We start from the raw sequence: 22,182 nt of genomic DNA, 5'->3' as shown, positions 1-22,182 counted from the left end.
GCCAGAAACATTTACAAAAGTGAAAAGTCACATGTTGAGTTTCTGATTGGATGATTAATTATACTGCAACTATGTTTCGTGGCATTCCGGAAACCAATGGACATCTAAAATAATATAAAAACCCTAGATTTTCTGTACATAAACGAACTTTTGGAGTAAAGCGTTCTCTTTGATATTTTGCGTCTTTTCTTTCATGTTCAAGTCGCTGTGGAGATTTAGCCTGGGGGCTACTAGAAGGGTTTAGGAACCGAATGTAGCGTCCAATTAGATGACTTATCATAATATAAAATGTAAAGAATCTAAAGTAAGTAAATACATATAAATGTGTATGATAAAGACTGACTTACGTAAACAGTGAAATACATATTAGGTTTAAAAGGTCGAACCATACCGCCAAGAAATTTAATCAATGGATTAGAAGAATATACTTTTGTGAATGCCCAACCAGTTCGATGAGTTTTTTCCCACCAATTAAAATAGGTTACATTTACCCAAATTTCTGTATTAGCTAAAGAAGAATCTGTTGTAGAACTACTTATAGCTTGACGTATTTCAGACATAGGTAGTAGAAAATCTCCAATACCATCTAACTGAAATATAAGTATAAAACTGATGCAAAATTTATACATAACTAACATTTAAACAAAATCATAAATAAACAATTTATTATCAATATAAGGTTGTGGAGATTACTAAATTTTTGATTGAGATCATGAAGTGATTGATGTTAGCTAATCCTTGTCGGGTAGAGACAGGTATCTAACTCAGTACAATGGAAGATGTTCGTGAAATTTCGCGGACTGGTTGATGTTAGACATTAACACCGTTGGATGCCGACTTAGTGGTCTAGAGGTCTAGCATTCCGCGCGAGACTGAAGGCCTTGGGTTCAAATTCCGCGAGCGGGATCGTGGGTGCGCACTGCTGAGAATTCCCACAATAGCACGAAACGGCCGTCCAGTGCTTCCAGGTCTTCAATGGTGGTCTAACATCAATCAGTTAATGATCTTAATCAAAAACAATTTATTTAATAATCAAGTATAAACATACATGGTGTTAAGATCATTCTTTCAATCTTAAGTGAGGTATACTTTTTGCAAATAAATATGCTCATTGAATTCGAGAAAAAAAAGTAAGTATATAAATGATTACAATCAAAGATTAACCCAGATTTCTTAAAGGTTTCACGAATCATTTTGTTTGAAGCATGTTGGGAATAAATTTAGCATTGATTTATTGAAGTAACTAATCAAAACTATTAAGAAAAAGACTTATCAATAAAATTAATGTATCATTGTTTTGTTACGTTATTATTATTGTTATTATTATTATTATTCAGTATTTCGACAAGTCTCTTCTTATTTCTTGATCCATCCTGACGTTAAACGTTTGGTGATCCCCAGTTAGATGTTAGAGTTCGTGAATCGACATCTTCATGATGCATATTATCAGCAACCACAACGTCCCTGATTGTACAGTGAAAGGTCGTAAACTTTTCATGAACGCGCCTAAGTAGGTTATGCGATTAATAGACATAATTATGTGTTAAAATAAAGAAAAAACAGATAAATTGTTCAAATATTTTGATGAGAGGAAAAGGTAGCCCAGATATTCGAGCATGTCACCAAATCAATCAGAACTGAATATCTATAGCTTATTGAAGCATATATCTGATTAAAATATCTCTGAACAGTTTTACCATACTTAATCTTCATTTCATAGCATAGGAAACTTAGAACTCCAATAATGTAGGAATACAATACACAAGAATATAAAACCATATTAGTACTTAAAAAGAGGTTGATTTCATATCTTACATAAATGTAATTCACTGATCTGACCGTTATAACGCTGGATTGTCAGCAAATGGTCATTGAACTGACTCATCTGTATGAACAGATGATTAATATTACTGAACATTACACAAAAACAAAGCAAGTCTTGAAGCTCAATATGGAATTATTTACTTGATAAGTGAGCTATATTAAATTACTTATCGAATAGTTCTGTTTCTAGAATTTTTTAATGAGGTCAAACTTTAAATATTTAGCATAACTGGAAAGTCTTCGTAATAGGTCTGAGAAAGAAACATGATTATCTTATATGCCAAACTTAGGAAACTTATTCAACAGCCTAATTGATATCCAAAGAGCAAAGAAAAAAATTCAAGTCATATTTTATTTACTGAGAGTTACTAAGGATTAAAGGTTAGTTATCATCCGGAAGTATATTAGAAATCAAAGAGAATTGTTTCATAACAGTTTTAGATTTATTAGTAAGGGACGCACAGTACACCATATTTTTTCAATAATATTTTTTTAGCTGATCCCAGTCCGTGATAAAAAGTAACTCCATAATCATCCATTTTTAAAAGAAAAAAACAGTTGTTTTTCAATTACTCATCAAATGCAAACATTTAAAATGCTGAGAACTGTTTTAGGATAGTAGAGTGTAGAGATGGTTGCATTTTCTAGTTTTGCTATGAGAACTGACTTTAACTAGACAACCAATGGAAACCAAGATAGACTAAATATTGGTTTATTTCTTGTACGAGAGTCCTCAGTAGCCCAGAGCCTTCAAATTCTGCGGAGAGTTCTCGGAATTCAGAACATTAATTCGGAATCCACAGATTTAGTCAATCAGCGATATTGGCTTGAAGCTTAGTAGCTTAAAGCTGAAGTGCATGGTCTATTAGTCCTGGCTTTAATCTTAAGTAAGCTCGTAAATAAATAGTGTTAAGAACTCCAATACAAGGACGAAACATCTACTCAGGGCGTTTCGATGCTCAGTAGCTGTTTAACTAAAGTTTGTCTGCGATATATGACGATAAAACAAAAATCTTTTGAGTTATGGAAACAGGCTGAATGGTGTGATGAATCCTATAATAAGAATCTTTAAATAATTTTGCTACACTTTTAGTCTCTAATCAACAAATATCTAAAAATACATTCTGCAGAATTATTAGCGGTATTGATATGATTTGAATATTCGAGTGATTCACTAGTTGATAAAGTTCTTGACTTTCAACTATTGTGTTTTAAACTCAAATTGCTCCACTTATACTGGGCTATCAGGTAAAAATCATCGAAAGTCATACGTAAAAAGTGTTACTTAGTTCTGAGCATACAAATCTATGCTTGTTAATAAGGTAAAATAAACATTTATTTGACTGCGCAACATCATTCATGATCTACATAAATCTCAAGTGGTATACCTTATCAAAGTTATTATCACTAGAAATTTCCATTAATGCATTTGTAAATATCAAAAGATCTTTATAATTGATAAGTAATGAAAACACATAATCAGTCAGCAACAACATAGAACTTCGTACGTACATACACCAGTTCGATTTACGATACCACATTAGCACAGAGATACAATTGTCGATTCAAATCCCATAGTAGTAAAGGTAGTAAAAGTATAAGCAGTAATCGGAAGGATTAGGGTTTGATGATGTTGTTCAAGGAGTATAATCCAGTGAAATAAATTTGGAAAGAGAGAGTAGAGAGATAAATAATTCAGGAGATTAGAATTCGGGATAACACAAAGAGTAGATGCACCTGCGCCATTGCAAATGATTCTGAGCCATGTCATTCAAGGTCTCTAACCATCGGTCACTATCGTCTCGCGATCCCAACCAGGTAGTCTACATCTACCAACATGGCTCAGTCCACTTGTCAGTGACTTCATGGATTTGTGCCATGTTTTGGTTTGGCCGCCCCACATAATCAATAGGAAGTGAATGTATCATACTCCATTCCGCTCCAAGCCATACAAAAAGTAACGATTAAATAGTTTGAATCAAAACACTAGTAGACTGAATATTTAACAATCTATACCTAATTGAACACAGAACTAGGAAAACGATAGCTCATTTCTGTCGGTAAACAATCTGATATCTTAAGAAAAGGATGTCTACTCATTGAAGATGAATTTATGTGACTGTAAAGAAAACAATAAATAAACTTAGATATACACTTACTGCTAATAAGTAACGTCTGAATTCAGCTCGAGGTGGGTTAGTCCAACGATCAGCTCCCGATTTCCTTAGTTGAATTAATACGGTAGCATTGCCTTTAACAGCTTTTCCACTAGTATAATTTGCAGATATTAAACCATAAAGGCCAAGTTGATTATCGGTTATTCTAAGTGGAAGAGTTACATTTACATCCCATAAAGGTCGCCCTTTTTTTAAAAAAAATAAATGAAAAACAGTAAAATAATTAACTATTTCAGTTAATAAAATATTTAATTAATCAATTTTTAGTGGAAAATCTACTTGTTCAATACAGAACAGTTAAATTCAAATTCACTTGGTATTGTTTACATGAATCTTCCCATTGATGTTTTAGGACTGAAATTGATGAGTCTATTATTGGCAGATATGCATACTGTGCGTATTGACTCGATATTGACTTAATTCACAAGGATTATTCACAAGTACTTAGGATGATTCAAGCAAACAATACCAAGTGAATTTAAACTTCACTCCATTGCAAAAGTAAGTGGGTATCAGGACTCAGTAGCTAAGTGTATAACGGAGTGGCGTTTGAAGCGCTCGGTACTGGTATTCGAGTCCCAAACCTCGCGAAACACGTGTCCTGGATTCCACTGCTAGTTAAATTCAGTCGTTAAAACTATATAAAGAAAATATAAGATGTTACAACTAACCATAAATAGAATATTTGATGAATAGGTAAGTAAGTAAATATTATAGTTATGTTATTTAGTTGATAGTTTTCTGTAGTTTCATTCAAGTTTTGATACAAATATCAGCATAGAAATGAATGTAAATTTTAGCAGAGAATTGTAGTGAACGAGGACACAAGTCAGGACAATCGAATGTATTTGAAACAAAATTACAGAACATCTTAGTAAAATCTGAGAACCAAATAGTAAATACTTCATTTACAAGATGTAAATAAATCGTCTCGGACTTCATTGTTTTTCTCGTTTCCACACTAATCATTCTTTGTTCTCATCCTTTTTTTCATTAATTTTCTTAACGCTGTGCCGCCAGGCATTTCACTTTTGATTGATGATACATACTACTTATATCTGTTGACATCAGTAGCACACACCACAGAATTACTTGATGAAAAGAAATAATCGCATTTAATTTCATTCTTAAGCATATACTATCTGTAATATAATCGAATTGTAAATATAATCCATATCAAATCATCCATTAAACAAAGTTTATATTATAGACAAAGGTATGTATAAAAATTTTAGTAAACTAATTTGTAAAACTTACAATATTCTTTAACTTGGAATGTTTTTTCAGCTGAAAATCTTTCATGATTAGCACGTATTAACCAAACACCTTCATGAACTTGATCGGATAATGGAAAATCTAATTCAATTATACCTGAAAATATAATGAAAAAACTGTTATATTGAGTTTTTTCTTTTTTTTAAATAAGAAAACCCAATAAATTATAGTTTTAGGTGTAGTGAACGAACACTCAGATGGGGAAGACCAATTTGTTTAGGCGGTCACTCTTGCAGTTGTTCTGCTCGCTGTACCACTTTCTTCTTTGCTGAAGTCTGTGCCACGCTCCCCGCCAAAATGTTGAGTCTGCTAGCGAGCTAGCCTCCGAATCGATACTAACCTGCCGGGTCATCTAAATCCGATATCCGTCCAGCACCCGGGACGTGCCACCCCTTTTATCCGTCGACTGTTATAGTCAACGCCGCTCCACCAGAGCACTCCACCCGACATCACCTTCCTATGACAGACCGCTCCAACTAGTGCCTCCCCTCCAGGCCCCGTAATAGTGTCTGCAGAACTTCACCCTCTCAGCCTCTCTTTTAGTAGCGACACCAAATGAAGTGAACAAACATTCAGGTGAGGAAGACCAATTTATTATCTAGCACAACATTACAGAAAGTCTTAGTGAAATATGAAAACTATGCATTAAATATATCATTTGCAAATTTTCCATCAAGTGTCTCTTACAAGGATCACTGTTCCTCCATTTCTATTGCCATTACAATTACCATTTGTTTGCATTCATTCTCTCTTCCATTCGATCTACTCAACCTTTCGCTGTCAGACATGTCGCTTCTGACTGGCGTTAAATACTATTTGTGTCGGCAAATATAAGTAGCATACACCACAGGGAAAGTGTAATTATCGTCATACATTGTAGTAAACAATTTAACTGTATCGTATACAAATTTATGATGTAGTGAAAAAACTACATTCGAACTACATTTGAAAAATAAACTTACATTATTTTTAGTTTTCGGTTGAGTGATTACATAAAAAGCTGTTGGTTATATTTTACTATCTATTTCAATTCATATCTCACCACTTATAATCATCAATGTTGAAGTAGTCATAAATTGTTGCTGATATAGCGACATTTTTAATTGCTTGATACAGAGGGTAAGAATAATATCTAATAATTAGATTTTTAATTCATTAACAGATAAATGGCCTACAAAGTTTATAACTTGTGTTTTAAGTTACATTTCATGACTCAAGTACAGTTAAGACCTTGGTATCAGTGATGTATAATAGGTAAGAGTAACAGAGTATTTAAACAATAACATAAGAAACCATTGGTTTCAAACGTTTTGCTGCTGATCTAAGGAGAGGAGAAGTAGGATGTGCGGCTCCTGGGCGGACATCGGATGTAAATGGCTCAGCGGGTCGATATTACTATGGAGATCAGCGCGCTGACGGACTCGACATTTTGATAGTGAGTGTGGCTCAGACTGCGGCAAAGATTGAAGTGGCACGGCGAGCAGAACAGTTGGAAGAGCGATCGCTTAAACGGGGGGGGGGTGAGTGTGATGTATGCCACCTTTGTCGACATACATAAGTGGTATGAAATATCAATCAGAAGTGCGATGCTTGGGAGAAGTAGAAGGTTGAGGTGATCGAATTGAAGAGAAAGAGAATGTAAACAGAGAGTAGTTGTAATAACAACAGGAACGAAAGATGAGTTTTGTAAGAAACAATTGATGGAAAATTTGAAAATGAAGTATTTCACGTATGATTTTCATATTTTGCTAAAGAACTTAGTAATTTCTCATTGAATAGTAAATTGGTTGTCCTCACCTGAGTGTTCGATTACTAAACAATTTTTCTTCAATGAAATAGTAAGATATCTTGGTATATGTTTGTCACTAATCTCATGAGATTAAAATTTTTTTAACTACGAAGAAAGAGGGTAAAGTCATGTCATACTATCGACCTTGAGCGAACTAATCAAAATTAAGACAGCGCCCGTGGATTTTTGCGCGAAATTGAGAGCATAGTGTACGGTAGCTTGCGTGTTAATAATAACAGTGAAAATGAGCAATTCCTGGTGCTTAAAATACTTGAAATCGATGTGAAATATCGACAGTGCAATCAAACATTAAACATGACATGACGTTTGAGCAAAACTGCAAGAAATATTTACTCTTGATCCAGATTAAGTTTAAGTAATTGTTGTGATCCAGCATGTAGTCAAGTGTGTTTGTGTAGCTGAATAGTAATTTCTCACTTTGACTCCTGACTCTAAATATCAACCCTAGTTTTTTTTAACTGTGTGAACAAAAGGGTTACTGTTATAACTTATGGTCTTGTGCCCTGTTAATATATAACGTAGTGATACCACCAATTAGAGAACAGTAAATTATCGACCGGACCAATGACACATAAACCCGTACGAGCATTCTAGAGTACTTATCGGTCTTTCTTCCTGCCTAGCCATTTCTGTTGAGTTCAGAACACCAATCTCAGCCTCCATGATATTAATCATGTATTTCAAACATACTGTGTTTATATATAAACCAAACAGACCACACCATACCATAAAATAAAAAATAACATATGTACAATGTCTAGCCAAAGGTGACTGTGATTGTGGGAGACTAATTAATAGAGTGGGCATAATTTAAAAATGATAGATCGTAGTCTACAAGTCAAAATAAAGCTCATGATAAGAGGAATATGAATACACATAGTTACGTTACTTAAAAATTACACAGTAAAAATACATGTATAGTATTATTCCATAAATGGATCCCAACAGTTACCATTCATTATTCTCGTCAGAATATATCAGTTACGAAATATCATTGCATTGTAGCTGATATGAATTGATGACAAAAACCTTACTGGGATATAATCCTAACTCATAACAACAGCTCAACTCCTAATATGTTAGTTAACCTTCTGTCTTTATTGGAAAGAACAATTCAACAAGTAATGTTTAACTATTCATATCAAAACTATTAATTTACCGTAAGTTTACAGCATTTTACTGTTGGCTGTTTCGTAATCAAACAATCCCTCTTCATTAGCTGAAAAGTTGCTCAAGTTTTTCAGTATAGCATACTTTTTACAGAAAATCTATCAGTCTTCTATCCATTTTTATTCTTTTTAGAATTCATAGTGATTATCATTACTGGAAACCAATTCATGTCAATAAAAGTCCGTATAAATTTGTAAAAATTAAGTTTTTCTTCAGTATTATGACACTTTTCATTTGGATTCCTGACATTCATGTCAAGATGAAAGATTTACTCTTTTGACTGAGATCATGAACTGCTTGATGCTAGACCACCATTGAAAACCTGGGAGCACTGGACGGCCGTTTCGTGTTATTGTGGGATTCCTCAGTAATGCACATCCACGATCCCACCCGCGGGATTCAAACCCAGGATCTTTGGTCCTGCACGCGAACGCCTAACCTCTAGACCACTGAGTCGGCATCTGATGGTGTTAATATCTAACCTCAACCAATCCACGAAATTGCGCTACCATCTTTCATTGTACCTGTCTCTACCCGATACGGATTAGCCCCAATGGTCACGGCTTCTCACTAGAACTCCGAGAATTCCTTCACGAAGTTAGTCACTAGTGAGCACATGGTACCAGTATAGAGTTGTGAAGATTAATACGTTTTTGATTGAGACTTACTGAATGATTTACAGCAAGATCATATATCTTATCCTTGAATTTCTAGTGACTACTGATATTGTTTTCAATAGTATCATTCAGTTGTTAAATAATTAGGATAATGGTACAGAATCATCAAGTCTATTTAAATTGTATAGAAGGAAGTATATGGTTAGTTAAAGACTTAACAAAAATATTGATAGTTAGATAAAATATTATCAGTTATTTGTTAAACATTAACTCACCTCCAATATTTGTCATTGGATTTAACCATCGTTTAAATAAATTTCCTGATGCATCAAGTACATCAATACTAACCAGAGAACCATAGGCAGGAGTTAAGTCTGGAAGCATTGGAATAACACGAAATCTGACTATTTGACTTTGATGGTATATTGGTTTACTAACCTTAATGAATATGTATAAAGTGTAGAATAGTTTTATGTATTGAAAATTAAGAGATAATAATTATTTTAAAGATATGTAATTTAATTACTATATTTATTTCTTGATTCCTGAACTTTTATTCTGATTTGATTGAGATCATGAACTGATTGATGTTAGACCACCATTGAAGACCTGGAAGCACTGGACGGCCGTTTCGTGCTATTGTGAGACTCCTCAGCAGTGCGCATTCATGATCCCGCTCGCGGAATTCGAACCCAGGGCCTTCAGTCTCTCACGCGAACACTTAACCACTAGACCACCGAGTCGGCATCCAACGGTGTTAGTGTCTAACCTCAACCAATTCACAAAATTGAGCCACTGTCCACCATTGTCTTCAATGAGTTACTATCTCACAACACACCTGGTTGAACTCCACTGATCACGGCTTCTCACTAGAACTCCAAGAAATATCATTTAAGTTTAGTATTTAATCTTATGAACAAACATTCATTTCTAACTGTTACATGTATACCATCTTCCATTGTACTGAGTTAAATACCTGTTTCTACCTGAGGAGTCACACAATGGGACGAAACGACCGTCCAGTGCTTCCACGTTTCAATAGTGGCCTAACATCAATAGGTTCATGATCTCAATCAAGAACCAATAAATATTGATTCCTTATAACATCTGATAAATCCCAGTAAAATTGAGTGATTATACTATTTCTGAATAAGATCTTCTTTCTTAAAACTTGATTATAGGCTTTATGTATTAACTTCTTTATCAAATAAGTCATTATCAGTTATATACTGGATTTTATTGAAGATAAAACCAAATATAACTGATCCACAGTATTAGAAAGCACAAAATGATCGTTATTAAGAAAATGCTTCAGGAAATAATATAATAACAAAGTAATCAATAATACAGTGACTCTTGCTCTTAATTTAATCTAAAGTTTATCTACATTTTCATTCGTTTACAACTTTCTGTTGTGAGTAAAAACAAAGTCACTAATCATAAGATTCTGTATTAAATTCCTTCATGTGAATGGATGTAACGTTATAATTGGTTATTTAATGAGTAGTGATCAACCAGTTGTGAAAATCTCAGACGTACAATAGGCCAGTCATGGCTCATATGGTTCAGTGGTAACATCTTAAATTGTTAGGCTTGATGAGGTGGGTTAGAATTCTACGACGACTATCAGTTCTCCCAAGATCATAGCTATTCCTACCTGACGAATGTCAAATAGCATGAAACCGAGGTCTATGGTTTCCTGTTGGCTACCTCCAGTCACTTAAAAAGATCTTATTTATTATCTACCATCTAGATGACAGAACGTTCTGGATTAAAGTTTACTGCCAACAAGGGAACTATTCATCAAGGTGTGTTGAAAAATGTATGCTCTTAGAAGAATTCAAATCCATGTTACTCAATACCTTAGCCAAACATAATTTAACAGCTGATCTGACCAACGAGAGATCTTCTATATTATTGAGATGTTCGTATACTAATTTGTCAACGATTCGGCCAGTTGGTTATTGATTAGTATTCAATGTAATGTTGTATAGATTGTCGTGTTGACCAAGTTGAAAGTTCATTGGTAAAATATCTAATTACAGAGATGTAAGTTGCTTATAAGTTTAACCAAAGTTTTTAAAAATACATATTTGAAGTGACAGAGGAAGCAGAACAACAAAATAAAGAGTACCTGATTTCGGACCTCTTGTGGAAATAAGGCCGAATTTCGTTCTTATAAACAATAATTATGTAAATATTTGTTGGAATACTTTAACTCAGAGAAAAAACACTCCGTAATCTTTTATAATCACCTACATGTATAAAGATTGATTCAGACTGTTCAGAAAATGTTAGCTTTGTAAGATTTGAAAATAAAATTGAAGTATTGGATACAATAGAACCTTCAACATGTAACCAGTACGTCCCAGTTCGAGCATAATTGGGTACCTGAAAAAAAAACGTTATAAGAAAAATTCATTTTGTAAAGGTAACGATTATATAACTAATTCCATGGTTATTGACAGTCAAAATAATAAAATCTCAGGTAGAATTAATTCACATTTTAGTTGATTGTGCTTGTGGAAACATATTGACTTTGAAAACTAGATTTTTAAAGGTATTTTTGGTAAAACCCAGGTATATTTCTAATATTTACCGCGAGAAACGTGCATATGTGGTAGGGAATCATAACTTCGTATAAGGTGAATTCAAATAACTGACGTTAAATATCGAAGCATCATTGTGTCATAATACCTGAAACCCAAGTTTGACCACACCTCTTGGACAAATACGATCTTGTAGCAATAGGATATTAGGATATATTCTTAAAACACATCCGGCTATTGATTCGAGTTGACATGGATAATCTGAGTACAATGCAAATATTTAAAAATGTGAAAATGAGCTTACTTTTAATTGCATAATTCTCGTCCCAGGAGATTTAAATACTTCTCGACTAGATATAATTTCAGTTGAATTAACTTTAATGGCCAATCGTATTGTTAGCTGTTCATAGAGTAATTCAAATATGGATACACTGATTTGTACAAGTTCATTCGTTCTGATGCGATTCGGTGCAAGAATTACGTACGATCTAATAATTATTAATAACCATTAAATAACTTACGTTAGTGGATCGAGTTTATAGCCTTCTTGTTTTTGAGCGTTCACGAAAGAAATAGTGATTGTAATGCATAATAACAAATAACTACACATTTGATTTCAGCTAGAAGGGGAAACAGACCTCATAGATTTATTTTATAAAAACAGTTTAACTACTTGTAAAACGTTCAGTAGCAAATTTAAATCACCATAAAATGTGTGGATATTTAGATTTCATTCAATGGCAATCAGATTTTGTAATTTTTTTCAACATAATCTTTTATTTGCAAACTTATTATGAACCGAAATCCAGGATATAAATCAATTGAGTTATTTAGCTTTCCTTAACGGACTTCGTACATCTGATTTACTTTTCTGGAAGTTCACGTTTTTGGAGTAACTTAGTGAATGCAGGACTCGACATTAATCTATTGAGTTACAGGTTAAAGCCTATGTCCACGTACTATGGTTTTGATGACTTGTTAGTATCATTAACACTCATGAAAAAGACCAAGCCCGAAACGAATTATGCGAACGTACAATATCTCATATTTTGGAGTGATATGTACTCTTTAAAATAACTCAAACTCAGATCAATTATTTTTGTAGTTATCTGGATATGATGATGCCGTTATAAATGATTAGCTTTACCAATTTTTTGGAAGTTAATATATATATCTGTAATTGATATTCAAGATAAACTCGTTTTCATAAAAGAGTTATAGAATCTAATTAGATCAATGGATCGGCCAAATTAAGCAATTCAATAACTCTGTATAGTCAGATTACATAAGTTAGTCCATAAACAAGAAGTTACTGCTGATAAAAAGTAATTTTTTAATGGATTCTTCAAAGTTATAACCTCACATATTGAAACAATATGTGTATATGCATTTCCAGAAAGCCTGAGACACTAGATGGAGACATGTTGTGAACGTTTCTGATACAAGGACCGAGATGACTAAAAACCTCTCTTGTCTGATCAGTCAATAAAAACATAGTTATCTCCGAATATTATTATAGTCCTATCACAGCATTAGGTTAGATTTGTATAGGTGTTTTATTTGTGAGTAATGATTTACACAATTTTGTGTTTTATTAATTTCACTTAACCATGACTAACCAACTGAAAGATCCAAAGCTGATTAATTGATAGCACATAAGTTAATTTTATGCATAAGATAACAAGATATTAAAACTTTCCATTAATACACAGGATGTTAACACAATATTTCTATTTTTTCTAAGCAAAATTAGATTTAAATGAAGCAGTAAGTCATCATGATAACTATTACTAGTCATCATGTTGTCAGTTGCTATTTGCTTAAACCTAAGAGGGAAACATAATTTATAGGTGCTTTGATTGGAAAGTAGAATAAAATATGTTTCTTAGCTTATAGCAATGCATGGCAAATGCCTTACATACAATTGTGAACCTCATTTATCCATTCCAGTCTATTGAATCTATGTGGTTAGGTTATTCTAGTCTTCATTCACTGATCTATTTATTGATACTGGAGAATGCTTATATAGATCTGGAATTTCTACATCACTAAGCTTGGTCATCGTTTTTTGCATTAGCGCTCAGCTTAGTGTTGTACAGATGACTGTCAATTCAAATGGTGGGGTTTAGCAGCAACATATGGGTTGGCATGAAACACAGAGTATAAGAAAACAGTAAGGACGATAATACTGTAAGCTATTTCATTATACTTATTGAGAAATCGACCCAAAAAGACGAATGAAGACTTTCTTAACACTTTTTGCGGGTTAGTACACGCTCACAAGAATCATGTTCACTAAGGAGTGTTAAATACTCCACATATGCTATGTCACTGAGTACCTTGATGAGGTCCTTAGTCTAGATTTGGTTATTATTGATGACCAGTGAAACAACTAGCTCTATATATCTAGCCATAGATAACTCGCTCTACACTTGCAAACAATTTAGTACATTCATCAAGTCATCATACGACTGTGGTTTTCATATTAGTAGTGTCAACTCCACTATCTTATCCGCGAATGAACGCTGTGATGAAACTCAATAACGTTTCGATATCGAGTATTGCTGAACACGGAGTTCCAATAAGTAGATATTGTGATTTGAATACTAGAGAAACAAATTTCGAATAGAAAGCCTAGAAGGTTTTGTTAGACAAAAATGGACCACTGATACTTGATTTGAAATGTTCGAAAACGCTCAAATTATAAATTTCTTCACTGTTGAGGATATTTCTGATAAGTAACTGCAGTATTGAATAGCTGAGTTCCGTAATTGAGACAGTGGAATGAAAGTAAGGTCTGTATAACTTCTAGGATGGAATCATTTTATTTTTCTTCAAAATGAGAGTCAGTCCCAGAAGTCTTAGATATCCAGTCGAAGAATCACTAATTAACTTATATGGTTAACGAACAACAGGCAGCTCGAGCTTCTGCTTAGAGTAATTATACTGTTACGTTCAGAAATCTGATAGTGAAAAGCTTGATGTATGTAACGGCCCGAAGTCCACATTAAATACATGTTTATTGAAGCAAACACGAACTATTGTTGCAAATCAAGATAATTCTGATCGGCCTCAATGTACAAAAGAATGACAGAAGTGTGATCGAAAGTATTTTCTTCAGTCTTTGTTTTGACTAAGTTTGTTTTAATACAAATAGTGATGCCGATAATTTCGACGAAGTAAATCTTTCAGAAGATGACCCTATTGTTTATGGTATGTCAGACTTTAGTTGACATTTTCGACTAATCACTGGCCCCCAGACAGCTTTACATGTCTTGAGGATAAAACTAATTCACAACGACTTCTCACTCAATATTCTTTATTTTCACCTAATATCAAGTTCACAAAGTATATGTAAGAAATAAGATACAAAAATGGACAAACCAGAAAAAAATGAATCTATGAGGAAGGAAAAACTTACTCAGAAAAGTAATTTATCATTAGAATCAGTAATGCGAGAATGAAAACAGAAACACCGGAAACACAATCCAACGGAAAAGATATTCAACTGATACACAATCCGATGTAAATATTCAAAAATTGGTTTTAACTGACTCAAACAAATCCATTCAATAGGTGAACATTTTGGAGCTAAAAAGAAAACTCAAACTATGACACCGGCGAAATGGTTTTTTTCATCTCTTCATCTTTATGAAAACAAACATGTTGTTGCTGGTTTGTCAGTAGATTTCAAATCATTATAGAACTCATCTAGAACTGGTGACTGACACTGACTTCTCTCACCCATGAGTTATTCAAGTAACAACAACGTAGGGTGGCCAAAGCGCGATGGGTTTGATAACTTATTGTTTTGTTGTGAGAAAGTTTACATGAGAAATTCTAACTCATTTAACATCTTACTATATGGAAACATAGTTTTGATTATCAGGTAGCTCTCACCAAACGCTAATATCATTTTCAAATGTTGTCACCTGCTTTTATTAGCAGACGATGAGCTCATAAGTGACCGACTCATATTTTCGCTTGTTCGTCTTTCCTGATTCTGATACATGCTTCCCAGTTGTTTCTTCGATCAGAAAATACTTCTGGGATAGACATAAACTTGAAAGAGCTTGAATGATACAACATGTGTGACACAGCGCTATGTCCCGACTTCTTTCAGCTTGATCATGATTTTCCGAAGCGCGAATTCTTGCCAGATCCTTTACTGTTCGATTATCTTTTATTTCCGTGTATTTCCTAGATAATCTCAGACAACAGTGAGACGTGTAATATGAAATATTCTATGAGATTTGCAATTCAGCCAAATTCTATCAGCAGACTGTGTTTAAATACTACGGCGTTGTAATGCAGAGTGAATCGTCTGTGGTTTGTACCGAATGATGAATGTCATGGTCATCCATACAATGTGACGAGAATTCATTTTGATTTGATAATCACTGTCGTTTATCCAATCAGTTTGATTATTCAGTGGGCTGTTGAGTTAGTTTACATGTAGTCTGTAGTATCACATGCAAACCTCTCCGTGTATGGAATGTCAGCATGTGAATAATTAGTTACTATCTGTCCTCTTCCTACACCAATCAGAATTATTCTTGATGACCTGCTACACACGAACATTTCTTGTACATGTTCCTGTTAAATCTTCCAGCGACGTTGCACGTTTTCACGTGTACATCATATTTGTGCATTATTTCATCCTAATCTTTTTAATCGTTATGTAAGCAAGTTGCATAACTTGAGACACGAATTTGTAGAGCTGACTAGAGGGTTAATTTTCCTGCTTCACGCGTACGTTTATTGTTCTGGTCTGTCTCATAATAAGCATACATTTTATTCGATAAATGGATAAACAGATCCGCACACCACGCATAAATAATAAACGTTCAACGAATCAGTAACTAGAAAACTGTGACTAGTAAAATTGGTGTGACTCGATTGAATCGACCACTGCATCTTTGTGCTAATGTGGTGTGGCAACTTGAACTGATGTACGTACGTGCGAAGTGCTACGTTGTTACTGACTGACTGACTGAACGATGGCAGACCTGGATGGTGAAGTAGCTATTCCAGCAGTGCTATCTTATATAACACAGAAACATGCAGCAAGCTCTATTCTCCATTGCAAGGTCTCTGCGAAATTGTGTTTGTTCGATCGCCAACTACCTTTGTGTCGCGTGACATTCAGCGGCCTCTGAGCGGCGTTGCAACAACATACTACAGCCGAACGACAGTGCATTTAGATAACTACTTTGCCAACTCCCCACTCACCACCAGCTATTTCGAAGTACCATCAGAAGGTGGTGTGACATACCTCTGTCCTCAATCAGGCACTGAGGATAGTGTTTCACGGACAGACGGGATAGTGTAACAATATTAAAAGTTATTGTATGTAGTCTTATTGATGTGAATACATATTTTTATTACATGGCACGACAGGGTTTATGTGCTACATGAGGAAGAACAACTGCATGTGTGAAGTGATATATGAGACTGTTTCTGAAATAAATTTACCCTTATGTAACAGAACCGCATTTGTTGGTTGTATGTTGTAATCTTCCTCCTCAGACTTTTGTTGATCCTGGCTAGCATGCTGTTGATTTTAGATCCCTCCTGCATTCAAATAAACGCCGATAACACACGTTACACCCCTTTTTGATTGTGTTCATTGCGTTAACTGGAACTGCCCATTCTTGACTGTGAACTGAAGCATTCTTCTAGAATTGGAAACACTCAGTGTTATAACGAAATTAAATATTTTCTTTCGAACAGTCTGTAAGTAATCCAGCTACAGAGGTTAGAATAATATTTATTTGTTGCACCTAGTATTTCACTCATACCCTTTGTCAATTTATCTTTTTGATGTAATCTAGATTTGACTACTGAGTGAACAATTATTGGTTGAAATGAAGCATTCAGCAAGTACTAAGGAATCGTTAGTTCATACAAATATCAAAACCGTCACAGCTTAAATTGGAGTCTAAGTGTCTGTAATCGATTGTACGCCTTCTTAAGTTCATCCTGTGTTTATCCGACAATGCACTGGATAAAGACTCTGAAAATCTCCACGTAACTAAATAAACCGTATCAAGCTAACTGGAACACTAGTTGGATTTCTTTTCCATGGTAATACTTTTGTTCTTTCAGTTAGCCTACTAATACAGATGCAATTGGAAATCACATATGGACGGGTTACCGGCATAATTGTTAATTGGTTTCATAATTTAAACCAAAACTAATACCAATATTAACAATTCTACAATATTCATTACTTTAATATTTCTAAACACAAAATACTTACTACCTAAACGTCAAGTTATTAACCAACGGCTATTAACACGCATCGTTTTATTATTATTACTGTAATCCCATTTTTTATAGCTCAAATAATCTCCACCCAAATTGTCATTTTAAGCGTGTTAAGCATGAAGGCAGATTTTTTAAAAATTATTACATTTATTTCCCGACCAGATGCTGCCGCCTTCTTTTTGATTTATCTTTCAGCTTATCATTACCCGGGGGATTCTTCCTAGTCTTGGTAACCTTCGGCGCACGACGATCCCATCCAATTCGGTATCGAACCAACATCACGTTGATTCTGGTGGGAGAGTAGTGTAGTGGCATTGAACAATAACCGCACAATCCACAAAGCTGAACACGAGACTACTCAGAAAATAGATATTCAATATTTAACGCGGATAAATACCTAACGATGGAGAAGGCGCGAACAATGGATTGAATGGACTGGAGTTGATCGGATGGCATGGCTCGACCATCCAGGCGTGGTCCATCTGAATGTTACCTCATATCTTCCATTCATATTAAATATATTGTTCCTTCTCTAGCCTAACCTTGTTCTACATCATGTATTGGTAGTTGTTACTATACAGTGAGTTGGTGTAGACGATGATGTGACTTCCACATAAGATCTTATAGATTAGGCAGTTATATCATGACAAATCTACAATTTTAGGATTAGGTCTATTATTAGAGCAGTACTAATATCATAGTAGACCGTAATTTTACATACTCATTAGTATTAGAATGAATAACAGAAATTGGAACAGATTCACCTAGTTTCTGGAATTGTATTTGATCAAAATATTGATTGTGTTTGCTTAAATCATTGATATCTAAAATTTGCACCATAGATTTCTCAACATTCTTCACAACAATCCACGTGGCCGGTCAAAGGTAATTTCCACGATAGTGTGCAACATCTGCAGACTCGAAACATTTCATATTCGAACGAAGAATTACTCATTTTAATAGCTTTGATGGAGCCTCTTTCGTCACAGAATGTTTAGCGTTTCTGTATTGGAGTAAAAAATTATCTACTCCTCACTCCAGCCCATTAAATGTTGAGGCGGCAGTAAAATCAATAGCAGTTTTCAATTTCCTGACAAACGTTTCTGCCTCAACATTAGAAAAAGGTTTTCTGGAAACGGTGAACAGATGTCTACACCCTATGTCATTCAACCAGATAGTGACTGTTACCGCAACAAAACTAGAGTTATTATCGGTCACTAACACCATGGGAACCACTTCTCGACTAAACAACTTTCTTAATGTTTGGATTGTGAAATCAGAATTTGGTGAATCGGTGAGAAAAATTAGGCCACTTAGAAAAAGAATCAATGACTACAAGTGCATAGTGTTTGCCAAGAACTGAACAACAGTAATCTTCATGAATTCTATGTTAGGCCTCGGACGACACAGACCATAGTGTCCACTTCAAAAGCTGATTTTTCAACTTATGACACTTTTCACAATTGTCTGCTGTACGACATATATCTGCATTTATCTCTGACCACTAACATGTGAGCCTTGCCAAGGACTTCATTTTCTGAGCACCTAAATGTCCGCTTTGAAGATCTTCAAAGACAGATTTTCTCAATGAAGGATGAATGACAACACGGCCATTTAACCACAAAATACCGAGAGTAGTGGATAGCTCATCCCGCTTTGAAAACTAGACAGGAAATCTACGTTTCCGATCAGCACTCCAACTTTTCCGTATTGCGTTGAGTATACATAGAAAATATCTACGAGTTTCTCCAACAAGATCTGGACGTCTTACCAGTAAAAGTTGCACTAAAAAACAGTCTGAAGTACTAACAGGTCTACCTTGTAATGATTGTTGGGAAATGTAGTCAACATGTTGAATTTGTTTGGCACTTCTGTGCTGAACTGTATAGTCATAGGCACTTAAAACAATACCCCACCGTTGAACCATAGCAGCTGAGGAACGTGCTAAGGAATGTTCAGGATGATAACTAAACTTTGAAGCTTCACGATCAGTAGCAACAGTGAATTTCTTTCCCAATGAATATTTATGGAACCTTTATACAGCCCAAAACACAGCTGATGCTTCTCTCTGAGTTTGTGAATAACCTTGTTCAGTAACATTTAGTTTGCAGATAATTGGTCTACGTTCCTGCTCCAAAACTGTGTCAATACCCACAGGTGATGCATCTGTAATAAGTATAGAATGTACACTAGGGGAGTAAGTTCGAAGAACAGCATCACTTTGGAGAAACTTTAGTGGACTTTATAAGCATGACTCCTGTTCCTCACCCCATTTGGATGAATTGAGCGTCAAAATATTAAGTAAACAATTGGCACGACAAGAAAAATTAAGAATAAAGCTGGGATAATATTGAAGAACAGGAACTAGTGAACGTAGTTGTGTAGGATGTTTTAGAGACGGTGCATTTGTCGGTTGAGCTAGTCCTTTCATATCCAGTATAAAACCATTACCATCGCATAAGTATCCAAGACATTCGAAACTAGATACACAAAATGAACAATTATTCGGATTCACTGTAATATTCTTCTCAATTAAACAACGCAATAAGGCAATAAGTCTCTAGTCATGAACTACCTTATCGGAACCATGGACAATGAGATCATCTTGATAAACCTCAACACCTTTGAGATTACTAACTACCTTATTCATAACTTCCCGAAATATGGCTGGAGAACAACTTAGACCAGACGGAAGGAAGTTGTATTTGAGCAGACTAAAAGGAGTGTTAATTGTCTTCAAAATAGATGAAGATTGCTCTAAAGGGATTTGAAGATAAGCATCTCTTCAGTCAACCTGAACGGGAGTTCAGGGTCAATCTATAGTCACCACATAATCCAGGGGTCTTGCCATCTGACTTCAATTGCGTAACAATAAGAGTACCCCAAGCTGAAGACTGAACCAGTTCAATTATACCTTTTGCACGCAAATCACTCAATTTCTTATGTATTTCTCCTCCATACCATAAGGAATTATTCGTCTTTTGAGAAAGACTGGATCACCTTACAATTAGTGTTAGGTATACAGTATTCCATGGTTTTTCTTGCTGATCATCTGGGATTCCTTATGTACACATTCAATGTGCATTTGTGCAAGGAATCAATTTTATGTACATATCTATTTAACTGAACCCTCAATGACTGCACACGATTATTCGTGTTGTTGCTCAGTGTGGCCTAATGTGGCTTTTGAAGACTGAGGGCCACATAGCCTTTCAACTGAGCCAATACAGACTCAGATACCCTCATAAACCCCGACTCCTCCGATTCACTATTTTGAAATTTTGATTTAATTAAAAAGATTGACTGCATTTTAGGCATTAACATGCAACAATTCAGAATTTGCTAAGCAGCAATAATGAATTGTTCAATACTATTACTGGTTGAAGTCAAATGTTATTAGTCTGCATTTACGCGCTTTTCTACTGAAAACACAGGGGAGATGAAGGCCTCATGTGATTATGTTAGCTTGTTGATAGGTGGTTCTGAATGCATCGATTTCAGAAATTTCTATGCTTCTCATAAACCATGTCAACTTTGTTTACCTGATGCTTAATTATTGCTGCTGCCATATTATTTGGTTTCTCTTTCCGATTGTGTTACTTGAACTGACTAGGATTGTAAATTTTTTGTGAATTGAAGTAGTCTTTCGAAATTGGAAGCACTCGGTGTTGCAGCAAAACTCAATAGAACCTTTTGAACAGACATTATGTGATCTATCCAGAAAGAACAGAACAGTATTCCTATATTAATAGGAACGTCTATTTGTTCAACCTAATTTAATGATTGGTTGAATAACCAGGTGGTAATATTTGTTTGGGTAAATTCACAGAAATTCGTAGGCCCGATCTTTACCCGAGAACCTTTTATGAGTTCCAACTACACAGGAGCATGCTTGTCTAAAATAACCTCAACTGTTATTCTTCATTCCAAAGTTATTAAGTATTGAAGCCACAATCACTAACTGAAACAACGGATACCTATACAATAAAGTTATCAAACAACGTCTAATTTTCATGTTATTAGCATTGCATGTAGAATCAATACGAAGAACCTTTGTATATTGTTTAATAATGCAATTTGTTAGTTACTGATAATGCAGATTTGGTGATGCCAAAACTTATGGGCGACCTATAAGAGACACCATAATGGTGTCTAAACAAGAGGGTTATAAACTAGTATGGTGAATTAGGATTGGAATTTAGGGTTGGAATTTGACTTTAGTCATCAAAATTAAGGTTTTCACCACTAACTGACATCAGCTGCAATGTCAAAGTGCTATTTAACTATATGAATGAATAAATTTCACGCCAAAATGCAGGATTCACTCACATTAACTTCACTGGTTTGTCCGTAAGTTGTAGTCTTTCCAAAGATTCTTGAAACAGAACCTGCTTTTGAATGAAGCTCTCTCAGTTCACCTCTTTGTCTTGGCAAATTGACGTGCGGTCGCTTACCACAGCCTGGAATGGTACAAAATAACATGTGGACAT

At 34.7% G+C, this 22,182-nt stretch overlaps 1 protein-coding gene across 1 annotated transcript in view; it reads right to left on the bottom strand.

The window, feature by feature from the left end:
• MS3_00002654 (uncharacterized protein) overlaps positions 1–14,929 on the bottom strand; it is a 59,964-nt gene extending 45,035 nt beyond the window's left edge. The window contains exons 1-8 of the mRNA XM_035732217.2: positions 14,844–14,929; positions 11,944–12,042; positions 11,727–11,910; positions 11,133–11,264; positions 9,149–9,311; positions 5,259–5,372; positions 3,984–4,186; positions 348–590 (exon numbers count right to left, since the gene is read on the bottom strand). Coding sequence (XP_035588352.1) covers positions 348–590; positions 3,984–4,186; positions 5,259–5,372; positions 9,149–9,311; positions 11,133–11,264; positions 11,727–11,910; positions 11,944–12,032 — 1,128 coding nt within the window. The 5' untranslated portion in view covers positions 12,033–12,042; positions 14,844–14,929. The remainder of the gene's footprint in view (positions 1–347; positions 591–3,983; positions 4,187–5,258; positions 5,373–9,148; positions 9,312–11,132; positions 11,265–11,726; positions 11,911–11,943; positions 12,043–14,843) is intronic.
• Between the last annotated feature and the right edge of the window lie 7,253 nt (positions 14,930–22,182).

Source organism: Schistosoma haematobium, chromosome ZW, assembly GCF_000699445.3.
Source record: "Schistosoma haematobium chromosome ZW, whole genome shotgun sequence".
Lineage (NCBI taxonomy): Eukaryota > Metazoa > Platyhelminthes > Trematoda > Strigeidida > Schistosomatidae > Schistosoma > Schistosoma haematobium.
The sequence above is the reverse complement of the archived record's forward strand: the minus strand, read 5'-3'. Positions and strand labels throughout refer to the sequence as shown.